This window comes from Microtus oregoni, unplaced genomic scaffold (genome assembly GCF_018167655.1).
Source record: "Microtus oregoni isolate MIOR12 unplaced genomic scaffold, Mior012 000021F_ref0000039, whole genome shotgun sequence".
Lineage (NCBI taxonomy): Eukaryota > Metazoa > Chordata > Mammalia > Rodentia > Cricetidae > Microtus > Microtus oregoni.
Genome location: NW_024543080.1, coordinates 27,776,423 through 27,789,944, shown reverse-complemented (window position 1 = coordinate 27,789,944; position 13,522 = coordinate 27,776,423). Strand labels below are relative to the sequence as shown.

The window sequence follows — 13,522 nt, the reverse complement described above, 5'->3', positions numbered from 1 at the left end:
TCTTGCCTTGCGATTTTGGCACTGCCATGCACTTATCTCCCACATTTAAAAATTAGGACAAGATAGATCTGGGTCTACTCTCCTTAGAAGTAAAGAGTTATTTAGTGTATTGTTCCCATGCTTTCTGACATGATAGACCATACATATGTACACACACACGCATGCACACATACATACACACGCATGTGCACACACGCGCACAGACTTGTTTGTTGAGTGAATAACTGAGTACTTCCACAAAGTCTTCTGGCCATGACTTCATAGAGCTCTAACTAGCTATTTTGGCAGCAACCGTCCTCTGTTGACTTCTGCCTACCCATCAGCCTTAGCTCAAATGCAATTTTCTGTCTGTCATGCCTTTTGAATTCCCTCCACTGAGTTAGACACTATGTAAGAGTTCCACACTAGATAAGAGCTACATGAGGAAGTTTCCATATTCGTTTCTGGATTCACCTTAATGTTCACAAGCTCAGTGACCAGTAGTGGTGAGTGTTCAAGCAATATGTGTGGAATGAGCGAAGAGAACTGGAAACGCAGCTTATCTCGGTCAAAAGACAGAAATGCGGCCAGCGTAACCAGGTGTTTTGGGTTGTGTTCACCTGTCTTGAATCTTCTTTATTTAGCAACTTCATTGAAACGTAACTCACATAGTGTAAAATTCACTCATTAGGATCTGACTAATGTCTTCTTGCCTCTCACTTGGTATGTGAAGGTCATTTTTTTTTCCTGATGGGGAAAGGGGAAGAAAATCGAAGTAGCATGTTGCCGAATCTTAATAGAGAACGGGCTCTTCCGGCCCCATTTTCCAGGGCTTGTTCTCCTGCCTCACTTCCCAACTGTGACACCGAGCAAATTCACGTTTCTAAGCCCTGGATCCGGATTTATAACATTTTGCCAGCGCCATATCATCGTCGGACCCTTTCAGGATGAGTTATGATGACCAAGTAAAGGATCCAGCCAGAGAGACAACACTATGAAACAATGCTGGTTCCTTCCCCCTTCCCCTGCTAACCTCGGGCTCTCAAACGGCAGTCTGTTCTTTCACCATTTGTTCTGTGCAGATTTTTTAAAGTACCCAACCTGCCTGCTTCCTGAGTCAGCTCCTCCTGTGGGTTAGCTTTCCCGACAATTGATACAATCTGGTCCCTCCTTCAGCAGAGGCTTTTTCTTTCCATCTCTTGAACGTGCCTATTAGAACACAACCCACCCAAGATCATTACAGAAACCATGGTTTCCTTACTTCCAATTCCCTTTCTTCTTTGCTAAAAGTATTGTAGACCAGAATCTTATTACCCCAAGCCTCTGTTCTTTGAAAATGGCTTTTCCCATCAAAAGAAGAGCTTTTCCCTTTAAGCCTCTTGTCTCAAAATCGCCTATCTTTTCTTTGACCTGCTTCTTCTAAAGTCTGTATTCTCCGTGTCTTGTATTTACAGTCTCTGCTTGTACAGCTTCCCCAGGACCCACCGGTTCTTCCCCTGGAGTCACATTACATCAGCCTTACTAATGCATATCGGCTACATATCAGATGTTTTATTATAGGCAGCCCATTAAAAAATATAAGCCTGGACGCAGGTTCGATTTAACATGGAGGACAAATTGTCTGAGGTTAAGTACAAACTGTTCCGAGATGCGGGGTGAGGGGGACGACAAATATTTATATTCTTATTAAATATCTATATATACCTGTTGAGTTTGTGCTTTTTCTCAACGCTTCAGAGACCCTCGAACTTTGAAGTGATTGAGACGGTAAAGGATGGGTTTCCAGAAATTTCGCCCCTAATTAAAAGCTCCATTAAAAAGGCTGCTCCATGCGTTCAAGTAACACCCACCAACAAAAACCTCCACAACCACCAGATTATCTCACCGGCGAGTGAGACTGCAAGGTTTGGGGGATCGACTGTACCACTTTGTGCTTGTGCAGGGGGGGATTCGAGGCCGCTTGGCCGTCTTCTTCGCCTTGGCTCTGCCCCTGTCTCCCCTGCTCCGGCTTCCCCAGTGCGTCCGGCCGGCGCTTTATAGGTGCAGCCTGGGCGGCTCCGCAGGCTGTTTTTCGGCTCCTTCGGATTGTGGTTGCTCCTGTGATCCGCAAAGATGCAGCTGAAGCCGATGGAGATTAACCCCGAGGTAAGCGTAGCTGCTGGGCCTCCATGGGAGCGCACGGCCGGGCCTTAGCTCCGGCCAAAGAGTCGAATCGGGTCGCTTTATTATCTTTTTTTCATTTGCCTTTCAGATGCTGAACAAAGTGAGTGGCATGGTGCGCAGCCTCTGTCCCTCTCCCCCGGGAGCATCGTCAGAGACGCCCAGCCGGCCGCGCCCTGCGCAATGGAGGTGGCCAGGCTGGGGCGCCCTGCTGGATGTCTTTTCTGCCCTGAGTTATTTAGGAATGGGGGATGACCGAGAGATAGATCAAAGGGACCCGGACAGGAGCAAGCGCGGGGAGCAGCTTTCGAGGGCGTGGCAATTGCCTAGCGGACCCTAGTCCGAGGGCTTCGCGGGAGCCACGTGTGGGCCGAGCTTTGTGCTGTGTCACTGCGCGGCTCGGAGGGTGGGACGTCGCGGAGGCTCCTCCTAGACTCGGGTGGGGACCTGTGTGTGTGTGGTGGGGGGCGATGCGCGTGCTGACTCCACCCCCTAGCAGGTGCCCATCACTTGTCTGGCTCTTTCCGCCTGGCTGCCCTGTCTCCTCTCTGCAGGTGTTGGCCAAGCTGGGTGTCGCCGGCCAGTGGCGCTTCGCAGACGTGCTAGGGCTGGAGGAGGAGACTCTGGGCTCAGTGCCATCCCCTGCCTGCGCGCTGCTGCTGCTGTTTCCCCTCACGGCCCAGGTAGGGTGAGGTTTGTGATGGGCGGGTCTCAGATGATGCACAGTGTTTTGGGATGCGCTCTTAGTCCGCGCTGCCCCCCTTTTCCCGTGGGGTAGGGAATAAGGGTTGCGCCTCCTAGGATGGGAGGTGCCTGATTTTCGTGGTACCTATTCATTGGCGCTCCTGTTGTAATGGCCATTATTGGAAGACATGAAGCGTATTGATCCTGTCTATTTTTCTAGTTATCCAGAGGAACTCGCTTGGTTCCATACACTTAGGGGTGGCTGTGGTTTCCTTTTAAGGTCACTGTTTGGTTCTCAGACTTTCACTTAGCTGTAAATTGAAGAGGGCCTGGCTTGCTTAAACCAAACTGTTCCCTTAATTTACCACCTCCATCTGCTTTTCTGGTGGATTGAGGGCTCTTTTCCATGTGTACCCCACAGCAGGCACACTGTTGAACCAGCTGTTTGAAAGGTGAATCATGGGTGCACAGAATCTTTTCAGCAGCTGTCTCTACCTCTGTGACCTTGTGTCTTCAGCACAGTCATGGAAACACCCTTGCATTTTTTGAAAAGGTCTTCCATCTTCCAGTGTTCGGGATATGTGACGCCAACACTGAGCATCAGATACAAAAACAAAACAGTGGGATATGTGTTGTCTTACCGTGTCCCTGCAAATCATGGCACCACCTGTCTCCTGTTGCTGTCAATTGCCCGCAGAATTTAGAAGGGGAAGAAATGGGCAAAACTTGGAGGCATTGGCATTTCTGGCCTCACTCTACATGGGATGAGGTTAATAAATACCATCCTAAGGGCAGGTGTTCTTGGTGCATTCTTGACCAAAACTAAGCTGTATGGAAAGGTCTAGGCCTTCCTCCTAGCAAATGGTCTCTTGTGAGTTCAAACACGTAGTGCGGAAGAGCCCAGTGACCTGTCTCCTAGTCGAAGCTCTTATTGGAACCCTTGCATGTCAGGCTGGCTTCCTTGACTGCACCAAAGCCCACGTCTCCTGTTCCATTGAGAGGTTCCGGAGCTGCTCTTGACGGGCCCCATGATGACTTGGAGGTTTTGAGCAGAGCTCAGGCAAGGCCTCTGGGAGGCAGTGGTGCAGCCTGTTTGCTTTCGGCTGCTCACTGGTCTCATTTTGCAGGCTCCAGTGGATCTTTGTAGAGAACATTCCAATTTGGCTGACTGCTGTTTTATCCTGTAGCTGAGGTCCAGTCTGTCCCATATGTTGAGTACCTGGTCTGCATATGTCATGTGTAAAACACTGTAGCTGATTAGCTGATTAGCCCTGAAAGGTGTGCAAACCCCTAACAGGTACTAGGACACCAGAACCTTTTAAGGGGCCATTCAGTTCACCCTGTGGGACAGACAATCCTGCTCCCGTTCTAGAGCCACGGAGTAAACACACGCTCCACTTCCGTGTACAGTAAACGCAAGGCTGGTAGACGCTCAGATCAGGCTGGCTGATGGGCTGGGTGACTTCTGCTGGCTGTGTGCAGTTGGCATCTCCATAGCAGTAGCACCTGCATTTAATTGACAATTCCTAACTGCTCAGGGCTTTCAGACTCACCTGTGAGAGGAATACAGTCTCCTGAGTCATTGCACAAGAAGCAGGCAATGGCTTGATTAAATGCCGTTCATATGGCAGAGTCTCTCGACGATTGCTACCGTTCTCCTCTCCGGTTAGACTCTCTGCTTTGCTGAATCTCTGGCAAGGATAAACCAGTACCTTGTCTTCCTCTTACAAGGTGAAAAGGTTTTGATTTTTGTTTTTTAAATCATTATCCACTCCTTGCACCAACGCCTTTCTAAAACAAAACAAAGGGGGAAACAAAGTCCTTGCCTCCACTTGCCCCTTTCAACAGTTAAAGCCTGCTTAAATACATCAACTTGCACACAAATGAAGCAGTTAAGGGATGGAGAAACAGACACCAGCTGGTGCTGCCCCTGGGTGTTGATCAAAGGTTGTTGAGGACACCTGTATGAAATACAGCCATTGTTCTCGAAGGGAGAAAACCCCAAGCAGGGCTCTTTCCGGATCTCCTGATACCTCGCCGCCAGCTGAAGGTTGCTGTGGTGTCTAGACACCCTTGGGCACCATCCAAGGCTCTACCTGCACTGCAGCATCAGGGTGGAGCCCCACGGCCTGCCTGGGGAGGGGAGGGAGACTGTTCTCTGGGCATCAGCCAGCATCTAGAGCCATGGCTGCTGCTCCTGGCCGCACATCCCACTGCGCATCTCTTTAGAACTGGCTGGACTGCCATGTGCATTTGCATTTTGAGATTAAAAAAAAAAAAGAAAAAACCACCCTTTTGTTCCCCCTATTCACAGCATGAGAACTTCAGGAAAAAACAAATCGAGGAACTGAAGGGCCAAGAAGTGAGTCCTAAAGTGTACTTCATGAAGCAGACCATCGGAAACTCTTGTGGTACCATCGGGCTGATCCACGCAGTGGCCAATAATCAAGACAAGCTGGAATTTGGTACTTGGGGCTGAATAATTTGGACATTCGCTATTTTTTAAGCGTTTTTGTTTTTGTTGGTGTGGGTGTGTCCCCACACAGCATGCCTGTGGGGGTTAGAGTACATACAGCTCTGTGGAACCCTCTCCTACTTGGAGGTTGTGGGGGTGGGGACTGAACTCGGGCTGTCTAGCTGGCTCTCAGTCACCTGCTGTTTAAACTTGAGACGTGGGGTTCAAAGAGTTCACAGCTTAATGGTTACAGTTTATTTCAGCACTAGATAAGCAGACACACCTGATGGGGCAGGACAGGATCTCACTCTGTAATTCTGGCTAGCCTGAATTGAATTGAATAAACTCAAGATGATTCTCTTGCCTCAGCTGCCTGCTGGGGTTTACAGGTGTGTGCATCCACACCTGTCTTTACAGTTGTTGGAAGCCTGTTAAATCACACAGACTACTCACCTGGACCCAGTCCCACGAATGGAGTTTTGCTGTTTCTCTTTGGAGGGGAGGAAACTAATCCTCCAAGTTCCTGCTGCCCCCACCCCCTGCACAGTGAGCTTTCTGTGTAGCCTTTTCTTTTCTCCCTTCTCTTCTCGCAGCTTTGCAGGGGCTCAGGTGAGAAAAGAAATACTTGAGGGCCAGCTGGTGTAAAGATTCTCGCATATACTCCTTTAATTCTCAAAATTCTAAGGGACTAAAGGTGACAGCTGGAAGAGGTGGATCAGCAGGGTCTATCTGCAGTAGTTCTGTGTGCCCTAGTGCCAGAGGGGCCGGGACGGCGGAGAGCCACTGACTCAGGAAAGCATAGCAGTAGGCTGAAACCTTGAAGGATGCAGCTGTGAGCATAGTCAGGCGCAGGGCTTCCACCCTCCTCCAGGGGAAGCTGAACGGGATGTAGGGAAAGATGTCTGAGCCCGGAAGCCTGTGAGAGCAGCAAGGATCAGCAAGAAAATGTTACGTTCATGTAGCAGTTACGTGTGATTTAGGCCAAGAATCAGCAAAGTTTCTTAAAATGCTAGAGAATAAGTCTTTTTTTGGGGGGGGGGGGGTTGAGACAGGGTTTCTCTGTGGCTTTGGAGCCTGTCCTGGAACTAGCTCTGTAGACCAGGCTGGTCTCGAACTCACAGAGATCCGCCTGCCTCTGCCTCCCGAGTGCTGGGATTAACGGCGTGCGCCACCATCGCCCGGCGAGAGTAAGTCTTTTAGGCTCTGAGAGCTGTGTGGTCTCTGACTTTGTACCCGAAAACATGCCACAGCAATACTGGAAGCAGATGGGGCATGGTTGGGTTTACTTAAAATTTTATTTATTAAAAAATAATAATAATTTACCATCTCCTAAATTTGAATGGCTGTAGGTGGCAACAAGTTGAATATCCTCAGCACTGTTGCCCCTGCAGATCAAATACAGACCCAGCTACTGAGGACCGAGGCAGGAGGATCACTTGAGCCTGTTCAAGGCCACTGAAACCTATGTCCAAAAAAATGTGTTGCTTAGTAGTTAATTTGTCTAGCAGTGCAAGGCCAGGCCTGGGGTTGATCTCTCTCACACACACAGCCACACGCACGCACACTTATATATACATTTGTTTTCACAACAATGCTTGGATTAAAAAGTACCCTTGTGCAGTTTCTAAATTAGAATGCTTGCTTGTCCATAAGTACCTAGGTCTAGAAGTTCTTTTTCCAGCCTGGTTGTGATGAAGCTGTCTTAGGAAGCTGTGACTTGGTCCTTTTTATTTCCTCTATGAATCCTTACTTTGACTAGAGTCTGTTCCCGGGATCAGGGGGAATGTTAGAACCGTGGTAGAGCCGGGATCCAAGAGTTCATTTGACTCGGTCCTTCCGTGGAGTTAGAGGATCCCCAACAATCCCAGGTTTTGGTTTTCTTTTTTTCGGTGATGGGGATCAAGCCCAGGGCTAGGCAGGTACTATTGGATTGAGCCCACCCTCATCCTCCCCAGAGTTTGAAATAATCCCCATGAACCAAATCTGTTAAATTTAGAGCTGAGTTGGAGCTGAGGTCATTTGGAACCATTCTTGCTGCAGTGGGGTCTCCTACCGTCTGTACGTATTCTATTGAGTAGCGGCCTTGCTGATACCAAAGGCAACTGCACTGGGCTCTAAGCCAGGAAACATAGGTCTTCATATTTCTGTCTTAAGACATCTATGCTAATGGCATTCTAGGTGTTCCGTTTGAATTGGGAAGTGTTTCAGAGTCAGCTACAGACATAGTAGGCTCTTCTCTTAAGGGACTAGGACCCCACAAATACATGATTCAAGTATATGGATGCTGTAAGGAAGTGGCGAGATTTGAGACACGGGTGAGGCAGGATTGGGGTGTCAAGGACCAGGTGAAAGAAAGAGCATCCACACTGGAAGGGTGGGTCTGCTCTTCTGGTTTGATTGCAGCATCAAGGAGGGTTGGGAAACTCTGTGTAAAGGGGCAGCTCATCCACATCCCTGAGGCCATGTGTAGGTCGAGGTGGTTTATAGGGCCAGCCGTGCAAAGGCCTAAGTGGACAAGAGCTGTGTGTGCCCTCTTACACTGTCCAATCTATGCTAATATGTACCTTTTCTTTTGAAGAGGACGGGTCAGTCCTGAAGCAGTTTCTTTCTGAAACGGAGAAGATGTCCCCCGAAGACAGAGCGAAGTGCTTTGAGAAGAACGAGGTAGAAAGGGCTTCTGTAGCATCGCTTTTACGTAGCTCTGGAGGGCTGCACCGCATGCTAACGGCTTTCTCTCTCCTGCAGGCTATTCAGGCGGCCCATGACTCCGTGGCCCAGGAGGGCCAGTGTCGGGTAAATACCAATACAAGTATAGACTGAGTCAGGCTGAACCCACGCGCCCTCTGTCTCCTGTGGGATAGTTACAGGAATCACTTACTGCAATGCAGTGGCCTGCAGGTGTTGCCCAGCAAGGCGAGCTGACCCAAGAAAATCCTCCTCTGATAACATACAGAGTTGATCTGTTTCCCTCCAATAGTCTGAGAAGTCTGCTTGGCAATTAGAATAAGTCAGTGGTCGATTCTGTTATTAGCTTGTAAGAGCCCGTGGGTTCAGCTCTAGCACGAAAAAATAAGTAAGCCATAGTGTGTGAAGAGACCCCCCTAAACTCAATGCAAAATTTAACTTGGAAGCCAGGACCTGCATTGGCACAGCTGTCTCCTGCCTTCTAGACTTAAAGCAAGATACCCTCCCCTGGGCCCGATCTCCTTCCCACTAAAGAGCATGCAATTCATAGGCCTGCAGAGTTGGCCCAACTGTTCCAGCATTTCCGCCTCTCACTCTTAGAGAGTAAGAGAATGATTTTAACTAAGTTCATATACTACCTCACTAATTTTTTTTCCTTGACTCTTTTTCAGGCAGATGACAAAGTGAATTTTCATTTCATTCTGTTCAACAACGTAGACGGCCACCTCTATGAACTTGGTATGTGTCGCTCCATCTTGGAATCCAGTAGAATATCTCTCTTATGGATAGCGCTGGTGTGTGACTTTCCTTCCGGCAGTATATATGCAATGATTTATGATGCCATAACTGTATTCCACTGGGAACATTTAGCCCTCCTCAGGCAACTAAAATGCCCAGTGACAAGCCAGTGAGAAGGTCAATCAGAGTGGCATTGGTTGTAGGGTTCATGGCACTCCCCCACCACGCTCACTTATGGTGTCCCCTAACAGCGTCCATTTTACACAGGGATCAGTGCCTGAACATTACATTACAGAAATGTAAGGTGAATTTGGTAAGATTTGTTTGAGACAGGCTGTCTTTACCAACGCCTGGCTGTCCTGTAACCCACTATGTAGACCAGATTGGCCTTGAACTCACAAATCAATTTGCCTTTACCTCCTAAATGCTGGAATTAAAGGCATGCACCACCATTCCCAGGTTGTAAAGTGAATTTGGATCTGTTGCATCATTTCTATTTATGGAAATGAAAAGGAATATCCATCTTGTAAAATTTGTCCCTTTTACTTTACTGGAAAAGGCTCATAGCTGTCTCCTCTCAGACTTAGATTCCCAAGGGCAAAGGAGACAGGAAATCGGCTGTCACTAAAGCATTCTTTCCTGTAGAGACTGCCTGACGCTGTCTTATCCAAAACATGGGGGTACAGTTCCCTGTTAGGGTAACTGGGTCAGACCTATGTGATCCCAGCTGTAGACTAGAATTATCAGTGACTGTGCAGGAGTGCTCGAACTCATTGTATCCTGTTGCTCTGAGATCAGGTTTCCCTCGTGGGAATGATAGCAGCCTTTGGAAGAATCTAAAAATCCTCCTGGGTTGGGCAACTACTGTATTCTGAAAATGTGTAGGGAAACCTGACCCGCCTGGCTTCTTTGTTCTAGATGGGCGAATGCCCTTTCCCGTGAACCATGGCACCAGTTCAGAGGACGCTCTACTGCAGGTAATCCTGGGAATGCCTCTCCGCCGCAGACACGCGTCTTCCCACCACTTCTGTGGAGCTGTGCTGACATTCAGAATGCCAGCATCAGCTCTGCTGGGTGATAGCATTCTTTAGGGCTTAAAGATCCTTTCGGCATTCTAGCTGCCTCGCTTTAGACCAGGTGGTTTTAAACAGGATCCTTCAAAGAAGCCCTGGCTAATCTGTTTCGTGTGCCATCTTTAGTTAGAATGGCTTGAAAGCCATTGTTTGGCTTTCGTGTGGGATTAAGGTAGCCCTTGTTTCCTGGTGGGGTTACACCATCCCTAGAGAGTGGAATATCAATTTTCTTTACCTTCCGTAATCCTCTGATACTTCTCAGTACGGGTTAGCCTTGTGGGGTATATGTTACAAATGTTGGCTAGGTAAATTATATCATTTCTTCCCCCGATGGTTTACCGGTATTGGAGAGCAGGGGATGCAGGATCACTTGACTAAAGAGGTGGCATGCTGCTCTTACGGAGGACCCTGGTTCAGTTCCCAGTACCCACCATCCAGGCAGCTCCCAGCTCCCTGTCATTGCGGTTTTACGGCATCCACAAACGTGCACACACTTACAGAGCACATTCTCATAACTAAAAACGGTGCTGGAGAGATGGTTGCAGACGCACTTACAGAGGATCTGGGTTTGATCCCTAGCACCGCGTGGTGGCTTCCAACCATCTGCAGCTCCTTTTCCAGGGGAGCTGAAGCCCTTTTCTTGCCTCCACAGGCACCAGGCATGCAAGTGGTACCTAGGTACTCATGCAGGCAAAACATCCATATACTTAAAAAAATTTTTTTAAAAAATGAAATCTTTAAGATTCAGGACCGTACACCTATCCTGCTAGAAGTGACTATTGAAAACTCAGTTCTGAACTGTTCTGGGCCTTTTTGACCAAAAATACATCTTTAGAATAGAATCCTGATGCTGTTGCAAAGGAATGTCTTATGATAAAATGTAAGACATTGAAGTATGACTTTATTTGTAGTGGTAACAACAGCTGATGTTCCCTCAGCACTTGGTGCACACGTGGAGGTCAGCAAAGATTGTCTGTGAGGAGAAGATAGGAAGTTCTGCTTTGTGTGGTGCGTGGCTCTGTGACCGGTGCCCAGAGCTGCGCCTGCCTCTCTAAGCTCTGCTGATGGTAACTAAACAGATATGTCTACCCATGTCTGCCAAAGGTTTGTTCACCAAACTGGCAAGAGGCTGGGTTTGGCCTGTAGGCTGCAGTTGTTGACTCCTGGTCTGGGTGATTCCCTAAGTGATTTCTACCTTCTGTTGAGTGGCCCCTTTAATAATGCAGGAAGTGAGACTCCTTGCCCCCTTCTCCAAGATGAGGATCCAGGATACAGATTAGTGCCTGAATTCTGTGAATTCAACAGTGGAACCCTGGGTCTCGGCCACTGTACGCTGAGACCCTTCTTTAGGGGATCGGGCTTTGGAACATCAAAGATCTGGTCACCTCACATCACACTAGTGTAATGCACGATTTATTAAAAACTCGAAGACTGAAATTGGGGTTCAACCCGAAGACCCAAAAAGCAAAGTAGCCAGCCACCGGCTCTTACCTTAACCTCAGTCCAAAGTGGTGATCCTGGCTCCAGGAATCTCGGAATGACACAGCGTCTGAGGGCTGTCTCCTCCCATATTATAATCTTCTCTAGGGCTGGGATTAAAGGCATGCACCACCTGGTTTCTATGGCAACTAGTGTGGCTACTGGGATTAAAGGTGTGTGTTACCACTGCCTGGTCTGTAAGGCTGACCAGGGGAGCTGTTTTACTCTCTGATCTTCAGGCAAGCTTTGTTTATTAAAGCACAAATTAAATGATACTCTACTAGTGAACCTAGTTATAACAAACCAAGCACGTGGAGTCATTTGTAATCGAGGAGTGTGCATTAAAGCTGAGCCTGTGGTGTAGCGCCCTGGCGCCTGAATCTTTTCCATTGCCTCATCCTTTAAAGTGGATGAGAGTAGACTGCTTGACTAGGCCTTGGGAACGCTTTCTCTTTGCAATTCCTGTCTCCGGCAGGTTCCGTATACTAATACCATTCCTCCTTTCCAGGATGCTGCCAAGGTCTGCAGAGAATTCACTGAGCGTGAGCAGGGGGAGGTCCGCTTCTCCGCAGTGGCCCTCTGCAAAGCTGCCTAAATCCTGGGGGAGAAAACCAGCCGCTCCCCTTCCCCTGGGCAGGCCCACGCGGCCCTGCCCTTGGTCTGCAGCTTTAGCACTTAGAACCACAGCTGTCCTCTTCCGTTCCACAGCCCCCTTACCTCCACCCTTCCCAGGCCACCAGGGAGCTCTGTCACAGCCACGCCAGTGTGAACCTCAGAGGCAAAGCGGTTTCCCCTACTGTGTCTCGTACCTTAATATCTACGGCTTCTTTGGTTTGTGTCTGTAAGTCAAGGCTTTGCGTGTGGTTTGTCTGTCCTTAAAAGGAATAATAAAACTTTTCTGCTGGTAATCAGAGTATCAGCTGATTTTTATGTCCCCGTCCCCAGTCTTTCAGATGTGATAGATACTTTGACAAGTGAAAGACAAATGATGCCACAGAGACCAGAGTACTGTGGGACAATGGTCTTGTGCCCTGTAAAGATTTGTCACCTGTATTGGTTTAATTGGCCACAGGCAGGAAGTATAGGCAGGGCAACCAAAATAGGAAAATTCTGGGAAGAGGAAAGGCTGAGTCTACAGTCATCACCCAGACAAAAGGAAGCAAGATGAGAATGCCTCACTGATAAAAGGTACCAAGCCACATGGCTAACACAGACAAGAACTATGGGTTAATTTAATATGTAAGAGTTGTTAATAAGAAGCCTGAGCCCCTGTTTGTTTCTTTGGGACTCAATGGCTGCAGAACTGGATGGGAAAGTAACCCCTGTCAACACCAGAGAACAGCTTTTCAGAAGGAGTTCTCTCCCAGCATGTTGGTGACAGGGTCCCTCTGGTTACTGCCTCCCACCTCACTGCAGGAGTTCTGAGATTACAGATTTACACCATTGCATCTGGGTTTTATGTGGGTTCTGGGGCTCAAACGCAGCACATCATAGTTCCTCAGCAAATGCTCACCCACTGAGTCATCTCCCCAGTCCTACTTTGTATTTGTCTAATGTTTTCCTGATGAATTGACTTAGGAGCTTTGGGATTCAAGGGCACAGTGGTTAAGCGCCACTTCTAAGGTCATATAAAGAGTGTCATATAAAGAGTACTGTCAACCTGACTCATAGTTTTTCTCCTGGAATCTCACTTGGCTGAGGTTAGGAAAGTCTCCGGATAAAGCCCACAGTGGCCTTGAGGTAGACAGATTACAACTTATTGGAATTCTTAAACCAGTCTCCTGTCTCCTGTCAATCATCTGCAAGATCAGTAGAACATAGTGGGCCCTATCTCGGGTGGTTCCTATACTGGACATATTCCAATCAGCATCTGCATTTTTGCTTTTCAGTAAATTGCTTCAGAGGAGCTCTTTCAAAATTACCCCTTCCAAGAAAAACAGACTGAATGTAGACATTGGTTCTGCAGCAGATCTCACTGTTCCTAGTTACAAGAATTCTTTAGAGTAGGGGGAGCCTCATGTTGCTTGTCCTAACTCCCAAAAGAATCCTGTCCTTGGGGAACAGGAGTCCTGATAGCCTGGGTCACAGCTGCCTTTGTGGGTGTGGCGTGTATCACAGTAAGGTCAACTTAGGGGTTGGTCCTCACTTTGCATTTTGACACAGAGTCTCTTGTTCGCTCTGCTACATGAGGAGAGCAGGCCCACAGGCACCTGGGAATTGCCCACCTTTGCCTCCCATTTTCCATAAGCATGCTGGGATTGCCAGCATG

The 13,522-nt window shown here is 48.2% G+C and overlaps 1 protein-coding gene across 1 annotated transcript; it reads left to right on the top strand.

Annotated features, from left to right (window-relative positions):
- The first annotated feature begins 1,981 nt into the window (after positions 1-1,981).
- Positions 1,982-12,161, top strand: Uchl1 (ubiquitin C-terminal hydrolase L1). Its single transcript, XM_041671637.1, has 9 exons — positions 1,982-2,124; positions 2,231-2,242; positions 2,694-2,822; positions 5,138-5,288; positions 7,857-7,942; positions 8,024-8,071; positions 8,635-8,701; positions 9,620-9,678; positions 11,762-12,161. Exons 1-9 carry the CDS (start codon positions 2,092-2,094, stop codon positions 11,846-11,848), a joined length of 672 nt encoding a protein of 223 aa, XP_041527571.1. The 5' UTR covers positions 1,982-2,091; the 3' UTR covers positions 11,849-12,161.
- The last annotated feature ends 1,361 nt before the right edge of the window (positions 12,162-13,522 follow it).